This window comes from Manacus vitellinus, unplaced genomic scaffold (assembly GCF_001715985.3).
Source record: "Manacus vitellinus isolate BGI_N305 unplaced genomic scaffold, ASM171598v3 scaffold_5_pilon, whole genome shotgun sequence".
Taxonomy (NCBI): Eukaryota; Metazoa; Chordata; class Aves; order Passeriformes; family Pipridae; genus Manacus; species Manacus vitellinus.
Genome location: NW_021940682.1, coordinates 6684505 through 6699427, shown reverse-complemented (window position 1 = coordinate 6699427; position 14923 = coordinate 6684505). Strand labels below are relative to the sequence as shown.

Below are 14923 nucleotides of genomic sequence, written 5' to 3'. Positions count from 1 at the left end.
TCACTTGCAAGAAGAAAACACCAATCCCTGCTTCTCTCAGACCCCGGAGTAGCCCAGTGACTCATCACATGGATGACACTTTTGTCTGGGAGCTGGCAAGGGCTCCATCAGAAGATGCCATTGCACTCTTCCCTTCACCTAGGGTACCCCAGGGCTGCCACATACAAGGGCTTACCAAGCTTCCTCTCCTCTGGCCACCCTCCCATTCCACTGTGCCAGTGCAACAGAGATCCAGACCTGAAAGGCCAGCACAGCTCTGTTGACACACATCTCACCTAACATGCCACAGGCAAGGGATGCTGGTGAGACAAAACTGAGACAGAGTGGATCTAGTGGGGAAAAACATGGATTTAATGGAATGAATGGAGAAGCTCCCAAAGTCTACACTGGAGCCATAACTCTGAGGCTCTTTGACACTCTCCATTCCAGGGTCAGTCCTTCCTTTCTGCCCACCAGAAGCCTGGGGATGCTCAGGAACACTGGTGCTTGATCTGCCCCTTCAAAGCCCTCTCCAGGGAGAGAATTAAGGTGCATTGCTAACTCCACACAGACCATCTCCATGGCAGACTCTTCCTCAGCCCTTCAAATCTTCCAGACAAGGGAGCTCAGCCCAGAAATCGCTCTCTTCTCAGCAAGTGAAGAATCCTTGTGTTATCCAACAGGTGGTAAATGCTGTATAGAAACCATCCTGGGGGAGGGGAGGGAGAGCCACACCAGTCCTAGCAATTAGATTCGAGCTCTGTCAGCGTCAGGAGGCCAGATCTGGTGGCAGGAAGGGGCTGTCCCATGCCCGGCCTGGTAGGCAAGTCCTCAAGTGGGCAGGTGAGTTGGCAGAACCTCTGGAAGGCAAAGACAGGCACTAAACACAGCTGCAAGGACAAAAGGTCATGTGGGTCCTTCCCTTCCAGTCTTGGGTTTCATTCAGCCAGCCAGGCAGGGCTGCAGGTCTGATCCCTATACGCTCAAGATGTCCAAAACAAGGACAGTCAGCACTTCAGAAAGTGAGGGGGTAAACTCATCTTCCAACCACTTGTCCCAGGACAAGCACTGAGCACGTGAGAGATCTGAGACATGGTAGGACAGCTCTGTCCTCCATTTGCTCCAGGTCAGAGCTACAAAGCAGTCCAAAGAAAGGCTGGTGACCAAGTACATCCAGGTCAACTCCTCCATCAGCACAGGCTGCAAAGGGTGAGCCTGTGCACACAGGTTTGGCTTTAACTGGGACAGCAAGTGCACAAGTGGCTACTCTCATACCACATTACGCTGCATGGCCCTTGCTAAGCCCCTGCACCTGTGTCCACTCCTCCCTCTCTAATGGACACAGGGGTCAGAGTCCCATTGCTGTCACAACACATTCTCGAACATTCACAGGGTGCAGAGAATGGGTGGGATCCTGGGAGTTCAGGACTCTTTGTGAAATCTCTCCCTGAAACCATGAGCCATGGCAGGGATGGGATGCCCATCTGGAGCAATGTCTGACTTTCCAGATCCCTGCCCTCTCAATGAGATCTAGTGCAGCCAGCAATGGATCCCAGCAGCTCTGGAAGCAGGGCAGATCCAGGGCACTGAGACTGTGATGGGAACTCCAAATCTCCAATGATCCCCTCCACTCTGTCCCCATGGCCTCAGCCACAGACTGGTGAACTCAGATGACCACAATGCTCAGAGCATCTGGAGCTTTCTCAGAGCAAGTCCTCAAGACTCAGTTAAGGGCAACGTGGAGATCATCTTTGTCCTCTCCATCTAATGACCTTTTTCCAATTAGCACTTGCAAAGAGACAGAAGCAATAAAAAAAGGGCATGAAGAGGTAACAGCCAGCTTGGAGCAGCCCTCCAGCAACACAGAACTTGAAAACCCAAGTCTCTTATAGCAATGGACTCATTCAAGAGATTTATTCTGGGCTCCCTGCTAATTAACCAGCAACACACAAATGATCCCCCTGCAGGGCTGGACTTCAGCACGGAAGCACAGCCCATGCTCTGGTCCCAGAGCACCAACCTCACCTCTCTGAGGGAGCCTTTGATGGTGGAGAGTTTGTAGATGATCCAGAGAGGGATGCACACCATGGAGGAGAGGGCCAGCAGCCAGCCCAGGGTGTCACCCCACCACGGGTACACGTACTTCTTGTTGTAAGTCAGCGGGGTGTATTTGATCAAAGAAAACAAGAAGGTTGCCTGGCAAGGTGAAAGAGTAAAAGAAAAAAAAGAGAAAGAAAATCAACACCGTGAGCCAAGAGAGGTCTTCCCGGTGAGTACACACCTGCAGTGTTGTGGTAACAAAGAGCAACCCAGGACAGCAACAGACAAGCTTTGCTGGGACAGCCCCCACAGGCAGTACCAGGCATAGCATCAAGAAGCTCACCCCACCAGCAAACACCTCTATCACAGCTGATTCAGGCCGCACTCCCCCTTGTTCAGCACCTCATCTGCCCCCCCAAAGCTCCAAGCATATAGAACAAGAGGCTCCCATAGTACAGGCCGCATAACCCCCTACACGCATGCACATCCCTCTCCATGTATGCAGGTGTCTGTTTCTCAGAGGCACCCAGCTCTGCCCATCTTCCTCCCCACAGCTCCTTTTCCAGTGGGCCCTCACCATGCAGACAGCTGGGGTGATGAAAAGCCAGCAGTATTTGATGATGGGCCATGGCCGGTAGCCGATCATATCCTCAATGTTGTCGTAGAAACGCTCAGCACCTGTGGAAGAGGGGAAGGATGGGATACCTCACTGCTACCAGGGAAGTAGGGCAGTGGGGTCTGCAAGAGCAGGGCCCTGCTGCACCACTGTTGGGGTGCTCCCCAGGAGATGAGGCAGTAGCCTCAGCATTGCAAACAGTCCTCTTGGGGAGCTCGTCAGGAGTGTGGCCAGGTTCATGCTTTGTCCTGGACTAACTTCCTCTCTCCCCAGAACAGTCCAGTGGGTCAGCAGGGCCAGCCTCTCATCATCTCCAAGGCTAGGACCTGAACCCAGGTTTCACCCGTCCCTTGTGAGCGTCAAGGCTAAGAGAGGGCTCTCAAAAGTGTTTGAGGGTCTCTCTATATACAGGCTGGAAAAAGATTTTTCAGACAGTTGCAAGTCTCCAACAAAGGAAGGCCTCAAAAGCAGGAGCACATAGGAACATGCAGGGGATGTCTGCTGAGCAGATGCCCCAGGGTGTTCCTGTGAGAAATCCCCCTCAGATTGAGTCCAGGGGCACCAAAGCAAGGATTTAGATGTCTGCCTTGCACTGCAAAGCAATTGCCAAGTTGAGCGAGCTACAGACCAGCATTTTGAGATGAACCAGGCGAGAGCCTGAGAGACTAGAGCTGGGGATCCCCCCCTGGTTCATACTCACCATAGACCCAGGCGATGCAGAGAGTCTCGAAGATGGCCACAAAGAGCAGACACATGCCACTGGCAGCATAGTAATCAAAGAGCTGGAAGACATACATCCCACCCTGGGAAGGGCCAAGTGGGCAGCAAAGTGAGACGGGGAGGGAGAGAGGGAAGAGAAATCAGGCAAAGAGCAAGAGCCAGAGCAGGAAACAAACTCAGCATCTTCCCCAGAGGTGGAGGCATCTTCCTCTCTCTGGGGCAGGGTTTTAGCCAACTGCAAAGGGCATGTCCCTTGTGCTTGAGGCCTGATGGGGACACGCAGCCACCCTGCTCTCAGGAGTCTCTGCAACCCTTCATTTCAGGGCAGGGCAGGGCAACAGACTGCCAGAGATTGTGGGGATATTTTAGGAGAAAACAAAACCAAAGAAGCTCTTGTAGCTGGAAGTGAGGATGGGAACCCCCTTAAGATACGCGATCCATCTGATTTACTTTAGGCTCCTAATTTGCAGAGGGAAGTAACTGTGTGTGCAGCCTGGCTGTTTCACTGCCCAGGTCTGCAAGGCTGCCTACAAAACAGGCAGGTGGGTAAGCCCAGGCAACAATGCTGCAGGTGCAACATCAGAAGCAGCCTTTTCAAAATTATGCCCAAATGAAAACAGAAAGTGCAAAGAGCATCAGGGCAGCATCAATACACACACACATACTGGTAGGCACAGTTAAAGGTTTTAAACCAGAACAGTTTGACTCCAAGGCAATTAATCACAAGAGTAATACAGAGTATATCAGTATAATAGATAAGGGGCATACTCGGGCCCACTGAGTTTCCTTACATCAAATGTTCATGTAGTTCCATTCAGAACAAAGACACTCCCCTTACCATGCAACAGGCTAGAGCTGTAAAAGGTTTGGCTTGTGTAAAGATAAGTCTATAGCCAAAATATGGGCTGTCCAGAGCTCCAGCTATCAGCCTTGGCAGGAGAAGTGTCAGGACTGTGACTGGCACAAGGGGTGAGGGCTGGAAGGGAAAATGTGAATGGCATGGGCAGGGCAGGGCAGCCTCCTCAGGCTGTGCAGCAGGGTGGGACTCACCAGCAAGCTCCCGGCCCCAGCACAGACCTCACCACCCACCAGGACCCCCTCTGCCCCAGCAAGTACCATGCAGGTGGTCTGAGCCCAAAATACCTCTGTGAGCATCAACAGTCCAACCAGGTAGGAGATGATGGAGACCAGCAGGATGAGGGTCTCCCGGCGGTTCTTCTTGCGGAAGATGGTGGGGTACATGTCCACAAGAGCTGTGACCAGGCTCTCCACACAGACAAACTGCAAAAAGCAGAGATCCCATCTCTGTCAACCCATCCTTACCAGCCTCCCAGTCCCAGTGGATCCCCCTCAGCCGAGATGAAGCCTGTCCTGGAAAGACGGCAGATTTTGTCTGGCAGGGAATCACTCTACACCTGCACCTTTACCTGGCTGTCCAGTCCCAGCAAAACAACCATCAGGAAGAAGAAGCACGCCCAGAGCGGGGAGAAGGGCAGCATGACCACAGCCCGAGGGTAGGCGATGAATGCCAGGCCAGGCCCTGCAGGGAGAAGGGCTTTCAGAGCGGGCAGTGCCAGGGCAGCAGCACGACACAGCTGGGGCAGACTTGCCTAAGCAGCCACCCAGCCAAGGTACAGCTTGTGGCCATGCAGCCTCTCACTCCAGTTATACCTGCGCTGTGCATGGAACTCAGACTCCTGGAGGGGTGGAGGAAAAGCAGGAAGGGAAGGAAGGGGACTGGCTGCATCACCATCGCAAGGTCTGGGAGCCAGGGGAAGTCTCTGAGCCCAGGAAGCACAGCACAAGCCTGGGCATACGCCATGCAGTCACCTCACCACCCTCCCTATAAGGGGCAGCAGTTGCCTAATCCCTTGCCCTTAGAGGCAGCTTGGATTAACCTCAAACCACAGCTGTTTTATCTCACTATTTCATGAGTGTGCTTTTGTTTCTTCTTGGTTTTTGGAGGCAGAGAGCAAAGCTGCCCACCAGGATGGGAACCTGCAGCTATAGCAAGGAAGGTGCCCTGCAGGCATGTTCCTGTCATTGGGGGCTCAAGGGACAGCACCCCCACAGCCCCATCCCACCACAGTCCCCACTCACCCGACTCTGCCACCTCGGCGATGGGCACACCCTGCTCCTCTGCCATGAAGCCCAGGATGGAGAAGATGGCGAAGCCAGCCACGAAGCTGGTGCCACTGTTGAGGAAGCAGAGGGCCACGCAGTCCCTGGGAGAAGGGGGCAGAGCATCAGCCAGGTGGGGGTCCAGGTATGGCCCACACCCCATGGAAGCCCCCAGGGCAGCACCCGCTCCTCTGCCCCAGCCACTGTGCCCACAGCAGGGCGTCTCTCCCAAGCACACAGCTCAGCTCAGCAGCAGGAGCTGCAGGAAGCTGCCCCAGTGTGGACAACACACCAGGATTTCCCCAGGGGAAAGTCTCACCCAAGGACAGCAGATGCATTCCACACCTAAGGTCCTTGCTCATGAGATTGTCTGAATCTGAATGCCAGGGGTTTTTTCTTTTTTTTCCCCCTCTCTCTCCCCTGGTGCCTCCTGTAGCAGAGTGTACCAGAGTTTATTTTTGACTGAAAAGGGGGCATGCTTTTTTTCCTTAATAGCTTTCTCAGACCAGTTACAATCCTCTTGGTTCTCAGCACTACTAGGTATCTCCTGGTCTTTGCATTATGAGAAAAAGATAAACAGAGCCATCCAATTTATTTTCTCTGATCTATTCCCTTTTGTCTCTGTTTCATCTCATTCTCATCCATCTACTCTTTAAACTAAACAGCTCTTATCTATCCAATTCCTTTTCATGCTCCAGTCTCCCCAGTCCTCTTGTGACTGCAACCCTGGGGACAACAATAACATTTGCAGCATCATTCTGAGATATTCTGAACCAAACTGAACGTGCTCCTTCTGGCATCTCGTGGCCCGCTCTGACTTTATTAAATGCTGCTCTGCAAACCTAGTGTGATTTTCTGCATCAGTCTTTAGGTATCTAGCTTTTTTGGGGTTCCCTGCCCCTCCTTGAATGTTGACTAGAGAGAAAGTACAATTCATCCAGAGCTTCTATATCATACAAATTCAGATTATTCCTTCCAAGGTGCAGCTCTTTGCATTGTCAAGGACTGCACAGCACCTAACACCATTGTTCTGCCTTGGCATTTGATTTCTAAGGCAGGAGAGTCTGAAAGAGGCCAATGAATCTCCAGCTGGAAAGAAGGGTCACACTCCACCAAGCCCAGCTAACCCAATGGGAAGCCATGCCAGAACCTCATTTCTCCAGTTCTATATACTGCCTGGTTTCCATTCAAATTATATTCTCAGTCACTTTTTACAAATTCCCACTTTTTTCAAGTAGTTCCTGTCCCTTCCTGGTGTTTCTTTCTCTTTTCCCTGGATGTGTGCATGACAGGTCAAACCCTCCTTGGAAAGGCATGGACTGGAAGGTGTTTTCCAGCCATCCAGCAGGTGGGAAGAGGTGTCAAGATAGAGAGAAACATGCAGAAAATGGCCAGAGGAAAGAGTTCTCTGTGCAGATTTGCACTTGAAAAAGTGAAGAGCCAGGGAACACTGAAGAATTTCCTAACTGTCCCAGAAAACAAGAAATGGTTTATGCTGTTTGGTACTTTCTTGGACCACTGCCATTTGAATAATGGTTCCTCCTCCCCACATCCTTTCCTGTTCCAGGTCACTGAAGGTTACCCTGGGCCTGGCATAAAAGAGTGGGGCACCATGCTGCTGTCCCTCTGCCCTTTTATAGCCTGGTTCTGTCTGTCTGCCTATCCAAATCAAGCCTGGAGACCACAGGACTGACTCATTGAAACTGGGTCCATGCCTGGGAATAGGCATATTCTGAAACTAAGAACAATTTTCCTAGAAAAGCCAAATAGCATAAATGGTCTCTGTGCAAACAGACATTCCTCCCCTTACCACAGCATCTCCCAGCTGCAGTTACTGAAGCCCTTTACAACCTTGCTGCTGAGCAGTCCCTGTCATCATCCCCATGCTACACATTAGACTGGAGGTGCAAAGGGCTAATGTCCAAGGACATGTAGCAGGCCAGAGATAGATCCATTATCTCTTCTTTTCCTGTGGCTTTTTCTCCCAAAACTGAATCTGGGAGATGGGACATGGAAAGAAAGAGGAGTCCCAGCCCACCTGCTTTTGGAGAGGCACCCCTGCAGCTGGAATCAACTTCTCCTAGGGTGAAGAGAGAGAAAGATGCCAAGCAAGGATCATGTAGCAGTGGTCTGCCTGGACCTTCCATGGCAACAACCACAATTTTGAGTTTAAAAGATAGGGGGAGAACCCAGTGCTGGGAGCAACAGAATCAGCAGAGAAAAGGTGGGAGGAGAGGTGGGCAGGTCTACCTAGAGGTGTCCTCTTTCCTCTCACACTACCCTTTTACCCCTGAGGATGCAGCTCCAGGTGCTGAATACACCTACTGCAAAATGAGGGTATTTTCACCTGACCACTTCAACCTGGCAGCCTGATTCTATTTGGCAACCTGCCCATTTCTGTTCATGCAGCCCAGCATGCAAGAAACAGAAGTCACCTCTGCAGGCTTATGTGCAGGTAGCACATAGGAACCCAGAGCACTGACAGCTGTGCAGGTCACTGGGTCCAAGTGAACCACAGAGGGATAAATCACAAGGTGAAAGGGGTCCATACTACAGCCATTTAAGATCTCACAGCTCTGCCTCCCCTACTGCTACTTGTGCATCCATGTAATAGGGGAGGTTGTCATTTGGGCTGGGGTCACAAAGCTGGCGAAGAGGATCTAACTTTGTTGAGTGTGGAAGAGGGGATTTGTCAAACATGGCACAGACAGAAAAGTCCCTTAGGTAGAAAGCACGGAGAGCTGGATTTGGGGCAAAAACACCTGGAAAGAGTCTTTCTACACCTTGAGTAGGAACAGAAATCATGACACTTCAGAAGGCCAGTAGCCTCCAGCAGTTCACCAGCCTCTGCACGCTGATGTTCAGGGAGGGGAAGGCTCTAGGCAGCAGAGCCATGCTCCAGTTACCTGTAGCAGTTGTTATGGTATTTGTTATAGCTGCCCAGAGCCGTCAGGCATCCCAGACAAATTGCATACGAAAAGAAGATTTGAGTGCCTGCATCCATCCAGACCTGCAAGGGAGATGTAAACAGAGGTGAGAAGACAAGGCCAGCGCAGACACTGCACAGATGCGAAGAGGCAGAGCCTGGAGGCTGCTGTAAGCAGCAGAAAGGCCAGGGATTGGGAGGTCAGCAGTACCCAGCATGTAGACAAGCCTTCTCTAGAGGCAGGTTGTGTGCCAGGAATTACAGTGCTCAGTGAGGCACCCAGGGGGCCTAAGAGTGCCAAAGGGAAGGAATGCATCAGGAGCCTTGTCAACCCACATCCCATGTAGCTCTTCATCACCTCTTTCTTTCTCTGACAAATCTGCAGAACCCTGCAACTGTGGAGAGCCTTCCAGCAGGGAGAGACTGGATAAATACTTCCCATGAGAGCTGAGGGAACCCTCTGCTACCAGAGAAGGGGAACTTGATTTGGGTAAGCTTGGTCTCCCTCTGAGTAGCATGGATACAGCTTCTGGTGGTGGCCCTTTTCTCCAAGACCTAATGGAAAGGCTCCAATACTTAAAAGAAAATTAACTGGGGAGGAGAGGAGTACTAGAAATAAACAGAGTTGTTTGCAAAAGACAGCTCCTAAAAGAACATGCAAAACCACTGTTATTCCCATGAGGCGCTTTGCTCTCACTGTCAATAACACATCCCAGTGCTCCAAGGCTGACATTTGTCAATGCCAAGTTTGATCTGAAAGCCTAGCTGTGTGCAGTCACCAATGCAACCACTGTCACTGCCTTCTGCAGAGAACAGCAAAAGCGGGAACCAACAGCGAGGAATGAAGCAATGACAAACATTATTTAATAAACCTCTGTTTTCTAAGGTCTTTTTTCCCAAGGGGTTTATAAAACAGAGATGAGACAATAATCCAACCACTGCTGAAGGGTAGCCACATTCTTTAGACAAAAGATAAGCTAGTCAGGAAAGAAAAGCAGAAGAAAAGTATCACTGGGACAACTTTATGAGAAAAGTCTCCATTTGGCTATATGGTCCTCTCCCAGCAGTGCCACCCTCAGACAAACGCGAGCCTTGCCCCAGGACCCCTCTGAGAAGAACAGGTGTTAATGGAAAGCACCACATTGGTTTTGATGACTTCAAATCACACTTGTACCTGTCAGGTACACTTGTACCGAGGTCTCATGTCCTGAGGCAATGGTCAGCTTGGCAGCACCTGCCCAGCCACCCCTGTTGCTCAGGCCACCCTTACCAAAGCACTGTTCTGACCTTCCTCTTCCATACTGGCCAAAGTGCGATCGTGTGGCAAGAGGTTTGGTTTCATATTTACCTCTTCCCCTTCCTGGGCTGATAGGCCTCATGAAGGCATGCTAGGGTACCATTAGCTGTGGTTTTTCTGGAGGAAATTCCAGGTTTAGCTCAAGGTACAGATACACAGAATGAATCCTCTCCCTGCCCACTGATGCAAACCCCAGCAAGGCTGTCCATAGGGAGAGAAAGAGAAGCACTGCTAGGGCTGGATTTGGTGAAACTGCTCTCCCTGACTTTCCTGCAAGCAACCTAATGTTTGACCCCACATCCTCCACTTTGGTCCATGGAAATCCTGGACTTTGGGTTTCAGATGAAAAAGGGAGTGAGATCAAGTCTCTGATTTGTAGAATGGGAAGGGACAGGTGATGAGGTGGGACTGGAACACCTAGTTCAAGGCACTGGGAAGTCAGAAAAGTGATTGACCTCAGTATATTTTACTCTTTTTGGAGGAGATGAATGGGAAGATGTGTTTAGAGAGCAGAGTATTAGTTATTTTTTTCATTTCAAAAATACTAGAAAAAGATCAAAGCCCTTTAAAAAATTGATTCCTAAAGCATCACTGTGCTTGTGGGCAGTAAGGGCACAGCTTTCACTCTGCAGCTACCTTTTAGGCACAGCAAGGCACTGAGGTGAGCTGGACCAGCTGACACCTTTGCATCAATAATTTAAACATCTTTGCACAGATTGGGGTGAAATGTTTTGTTAGGTTTGCTTTTTATTTTGCTAGTTATTGCTAGAGCTCTTGTTTTTCATCAAATTCCAGCTCAAAACACACCCTCTGGTGGGGTTTGTAGCTCTTGTAGTTTAATTTGTCAAGATAAGACTTTTGTCATTAAACTGCCTACCCCACGCTTGTCGTAACATTAGACCCAGTTGACAAGTTTCAACCAGATTTAACAGTTGTTAGAAACCTCAAGAATATCAACTACCTATGAATTTCACAACAGTTAAGGAACAGGAAAAAGACAGGAACTCAGGGTCCCCACTGAGCAGAAAGCTACAGGGAGGAAGAGTCAACCAGTGTTAAATATCAGATAAATCACACAAACGAGAGACATGAGAAATACCCCTGGGGCAGGAAAAGAACTGCTGCTTTACCATCCGTGGTAGAAGCCAAATATCAAGACACCAAGCTTCATTAGCTCCGTGGCTTATGAAGTGGCTCATTTCTAAAATCCCCGACTGTGTAGCAGAGACCAGCACGGGGTCTGTGGGCTCCCCACTTTGCTGCATGCTCTGGGATGCACACCGGACTGTGTGGGAGTCCAGCCCCAAAGGGATATCTTTGGGGAATACAGGACCTGCCTTAGCATATGTTCCCATTTGAAGCAAATCAGCCTGTAGCTGAAACTGTAAATAAAGCTAAGCTTGACTTGCAGAGCTTATGATCCTACTTAGTCAGCATGACTGTGAGCACCAGCTCAGGCTGTGCGCACATTATTTCATGTTTTAAAAGGTTACTACAGCTCTTGGGCCAGAAACCAAGACACATTTATGACCTTCCCAGCCTCCTTGCAGTTCCCAAATTCAATGGGGGTCAGTGGGATGCAACAAGACATGCTCCTGACCCACTAGTGATGGAGTTTAGCAGCAGCAGCAATTCCCAGGACTGTAGGAGCAGTGGGGTTGGAAGAGGGTCCAGCCTCCTCCAGCCTCTCACCAAAGGCAGTGCTGCCCATCCAGCCCCATGGGCTCACAGGGGCTACACAGACCACTCACTTCAGCAAATAGCTGAAAAAATCTTTCCTTCCCAACCTGCTGCCTCTGCTCATTTCTCTCCCTGCAGTGACTCAGAAAAATGTTTCTTTCAACTGTTCCCAGACCTCTCTGACTAAAGGGGTTCGCTGGGGTCAGACAGGGCTCTCTTTCCACTGCAGATAAAAACATCCTGCTGTTCTCTGGCTGCTGCTCCCAAAGAGACTGGTAAAGTTTATCCTGTTCAGATTTCACTGGCATATTGGCAGCATGGGTATTTCGATTTTATTCTTGTCTGCAGTTTTCTAAGCTATCCAGTTTATTTAATTCAAAATTCAATTTCTTTGAACATGTTGTTGAGTTTGTAATAACCTCCTGCTCTCAGTTTTTGGCCAAAACCTTTACACCTGAGCTGCAGTTATCCAAGATGGTTATAGCCATTCCTTCATCCCTTAATTTTCTCAGCAATATTTGCTTTATTACTTGTACTGAAATTTAATAGCGCCCTGTACTGAAACAGATCCTTCCTTAGGAAGATCTCAAAGCACTTACAACAGTAAAGACCATTTCTGAGCAAATGTTACTGAACCCCAGTGTATGCCATACATCAAATACAGGTGCCATGCTGAGAGCATCCCCATCAACAGGCAGTGATGATACAGCAGAGGGTGGGCACATGCTGTGTGGAGAGTCACACTCGGTGTAATGCAGAGCAAAGAACAAAAACCACCCAGGTCCTGAGCTACAGTTCAACCAGCATTTCTTTTGCTCACAACATCATGGCTCACAAGTCAGCCTGTGGTGCTGGCACTACCCACCAGCCACCCACTGCACCACACAAACATATCACTCAAGCCTTAAAAGGGGAGATCATGATTCCTAAGGTTTTGCTGCAAGACTCCCAGAGCACCATTTCCAGATGATTGCCTTTCCCCCTTCACTCAGGACTAGCCCACAGGCCCCAGCCCCAAGACACAGCCCACACCCCACAGCACTGCAGCAGCACAGAGCTGTGCAGCCCTGGGGCCCTGCTGCACAGGCCAGGCTTTCCCTCATTCCCATTTATCCCACGAGAGAGGAGGCAAGGAACAAGTCACTGCCATTTCTGTAAAATGTTCCTGGTCCTTCTGTCCAGCTAACACTCAGCCAAGCATCATGTTCCCAGTCCCAAGCCCCAGCTCTGCTTAGAAAATACATCCTTAGGCTCCTTGGGAATGGGGGACAGGGGCTTTCTTTCCCACTTAATCACCCTGTGTCAGCACTGAAGGCCCTCATAATCCCCATCGGAGACCACTGACCTCATGTCACTCCCACACCTCAGGGAACTGCAGACCCATAGGGACACTTTACAACCAGCAGGGCCCTTCCACCACTGGGGTTTCTTTAAACACCACAAGAAAACAAATAGGTTTCTGGTTCATCCCCAAAAATGCAGCTGCCTGCCCCAGGGAGGTGTGAAGGGGCAAGGAGTGCTCCAAGGGATGCTCCTTGCTGCCTGGGAAGCTGGGCTTTATGGTCCTCCATGCCCTGCTGCTTGTGGGCAGACAGACAGACAGCTTTATTCCTTCCTGCTATGTCAGCTCTGACATCAGACTCAGCAGGGCTGCACGGTTGTGGCCAGACAGCCACCCGAGTCCCATGCTGGCAGGGCTGGGAAGAGGCGTGGGAGGAGGAGGAGGAAGCCCTGCAAGGTAAATACAGCTGTGGTTCACCCCACGTGGATGCATTGCTCCAGCAAGGTGGAGATGATTCCAGCCCTGAGCCCCTTTGGCATTGCTGTGCGGGCTACAGGCTCTTCCTCCCTGCTGCCCGGTACCTGCCCTCTGTCCCCCAGGAAGAGTGTGAGCAGTGCCTGGTCTTGCAGACCCTCTGCCAGGGCATGAGGGCACACGGCGGGAGCAAGAACAGCGTGCCAGGGCAGCCCAGCTGGTGCACGTGTCCACACACAGGAACAGCGGTTTGTCCTCCAGCAGGAAAACAAACACTCCGGCCGCCAGGAAGGGGAGGCGGGGGGCCGGCAACAGCACAAACCCAGCACACAGGGCCGAGTCAAAGGCCTGCTGGGAAAACAATAAATAAGGGGAACAAATAATATTTAGCAAGCCCATGGTGGCCCTCCCCTCTTGCTGGGAAGCAGCAGCTCTTGCTGGCCATGGAGCAACATCAGGAAGGGCCTGAATTTGGAGAGGATTTGGGGCTCTGACCCCTTCCCCAGTGTGGCTACAGGGGCCCTTGGTCACAGCCCTGCAAGATGCACACACCTCTCATCCTCCCTGTGGTGGTCTAAGAGGCTTATCCTCAGCACAGCCTCAGCAGTAAGAGCTGCTCCAGTCCAAACCATGAATCAGCCATCAGCATTCTCTCTCTCCAGCCACAGGCAGAGCAGACAGACCCCCCCCAAAAAATGGGGGCATCTTCTTCTCTTGCCTCCCCTTCCTGTCATACCTGTTGGGAAGCAAAACCCCCGGGGGAAAACTGCAGGGGCAAACGCTGCTCCAAAAGGCAACCATCGGGGAAATGGGTGAAAGGAAATGAGAGGAATGTAGGGAAGGATATTTGAAAAGTAATGCACACTTCTGCTGGCCCTTGGCACCTCTGGCGCTTTCTTGCCCCCAGGACTGGGATACAGCCCCCAAATTCAAGGGCTTTCAGCACATCTGGGGTGGCTGGAAAACAGTTTGTCACAGAAAGCTCTTCCTTTATCTAAAGACTGGATAAAGTGCAAGCACATACAGCAAGGTGGAGGGGTTTCTGGAAACTTCAAGAGGAAAACAAGAGTGGGAGGTTTTGAGAAACATTAGCTTCTTTTCCAGAGACAGATATGCTCAGAGGCTGCTGAATTTACCTCCTTCTCCATTCTCACTCATTAAATTTAATGAAATTTAGCTAAAATCACTTGAGATTTGATATGAGTGAAAGGAGACTATTACATTTCTTCTCTTTAAAGCAAACCCAAACACCCAGCTGGCACTTTCTGCATCAAGCCCATCAGTCCTCACTTTAAATCTGTCTATTTAAACAGTGCCTGGCAGTGGTATGAAAGCATCAAGCAACAGAGAGCCTGCCAGCATCTGAGAAAAGTTCTTTAATTGACAATTTTCACACACTTAAGCCTTATTCCTCTCTGAGTTCCTCTCATTTCAGCTTATCACTAGTGGATTGCACTAGTGATCATTATCCTTAATCATATTCATAAATTTCCAGTATTTTCTACTGAAATAGATAATTGATAAAACTGATAATTGAAAAGGGTGGAGTGAACAGAAGTAGAAATGGTAGATGATCCCATGAGTCCCTTTTGGTTAAAACACAACCTGTTCTATGAAATAAGAAGGAACCTTCTGGAGCACAGAAAATGCAATCAAGATGGGGGAAAAAACTTTGGACTTAGTTATGGCTGACGTGCTAATATCATAATATTAACTATTATACGTATAAAAAACTAACTGTGGGGTTGTTTTTCTGGGTTTTTTTTTTCGCTTGGAGGCACACAGTTC

General features: G+C 50.1%; 1 protein-coding gene across 1 annotated transcript in view; it reads right to left on the bottom strand.

Moving 5' to 3' along the window:
- Positions 1-330: 330 nt before the first annotated feature.
- LOC103754643 (sodium- and chloride-dependent GABA transporter 2) overlaps positions 331-14923 on the bottom strand; it is a 32794-nt gene continuing 18201 nt past the window's right edge. Inside the window, 8 exon segments of the mRNA XM_008920495.2 lie at positions 331-839; positions 2005-2175; positions 2597-2697; positions 3336-3438; positions 4499-4636; positions 4783-4895; positions 5456-5580; positions 8383-8486. Of these exon segments, the coding sequence (XP_008918743.2) occupies positions 720-839; positions 2005-2175; positions 2597-2697; positions 3336-3438; positions 4499-4636; positions 4783-4895; positions 5456-5580; positions 8383-8486 (975 nt within the window). The 3' untranslated portion in view covers positions 331-719.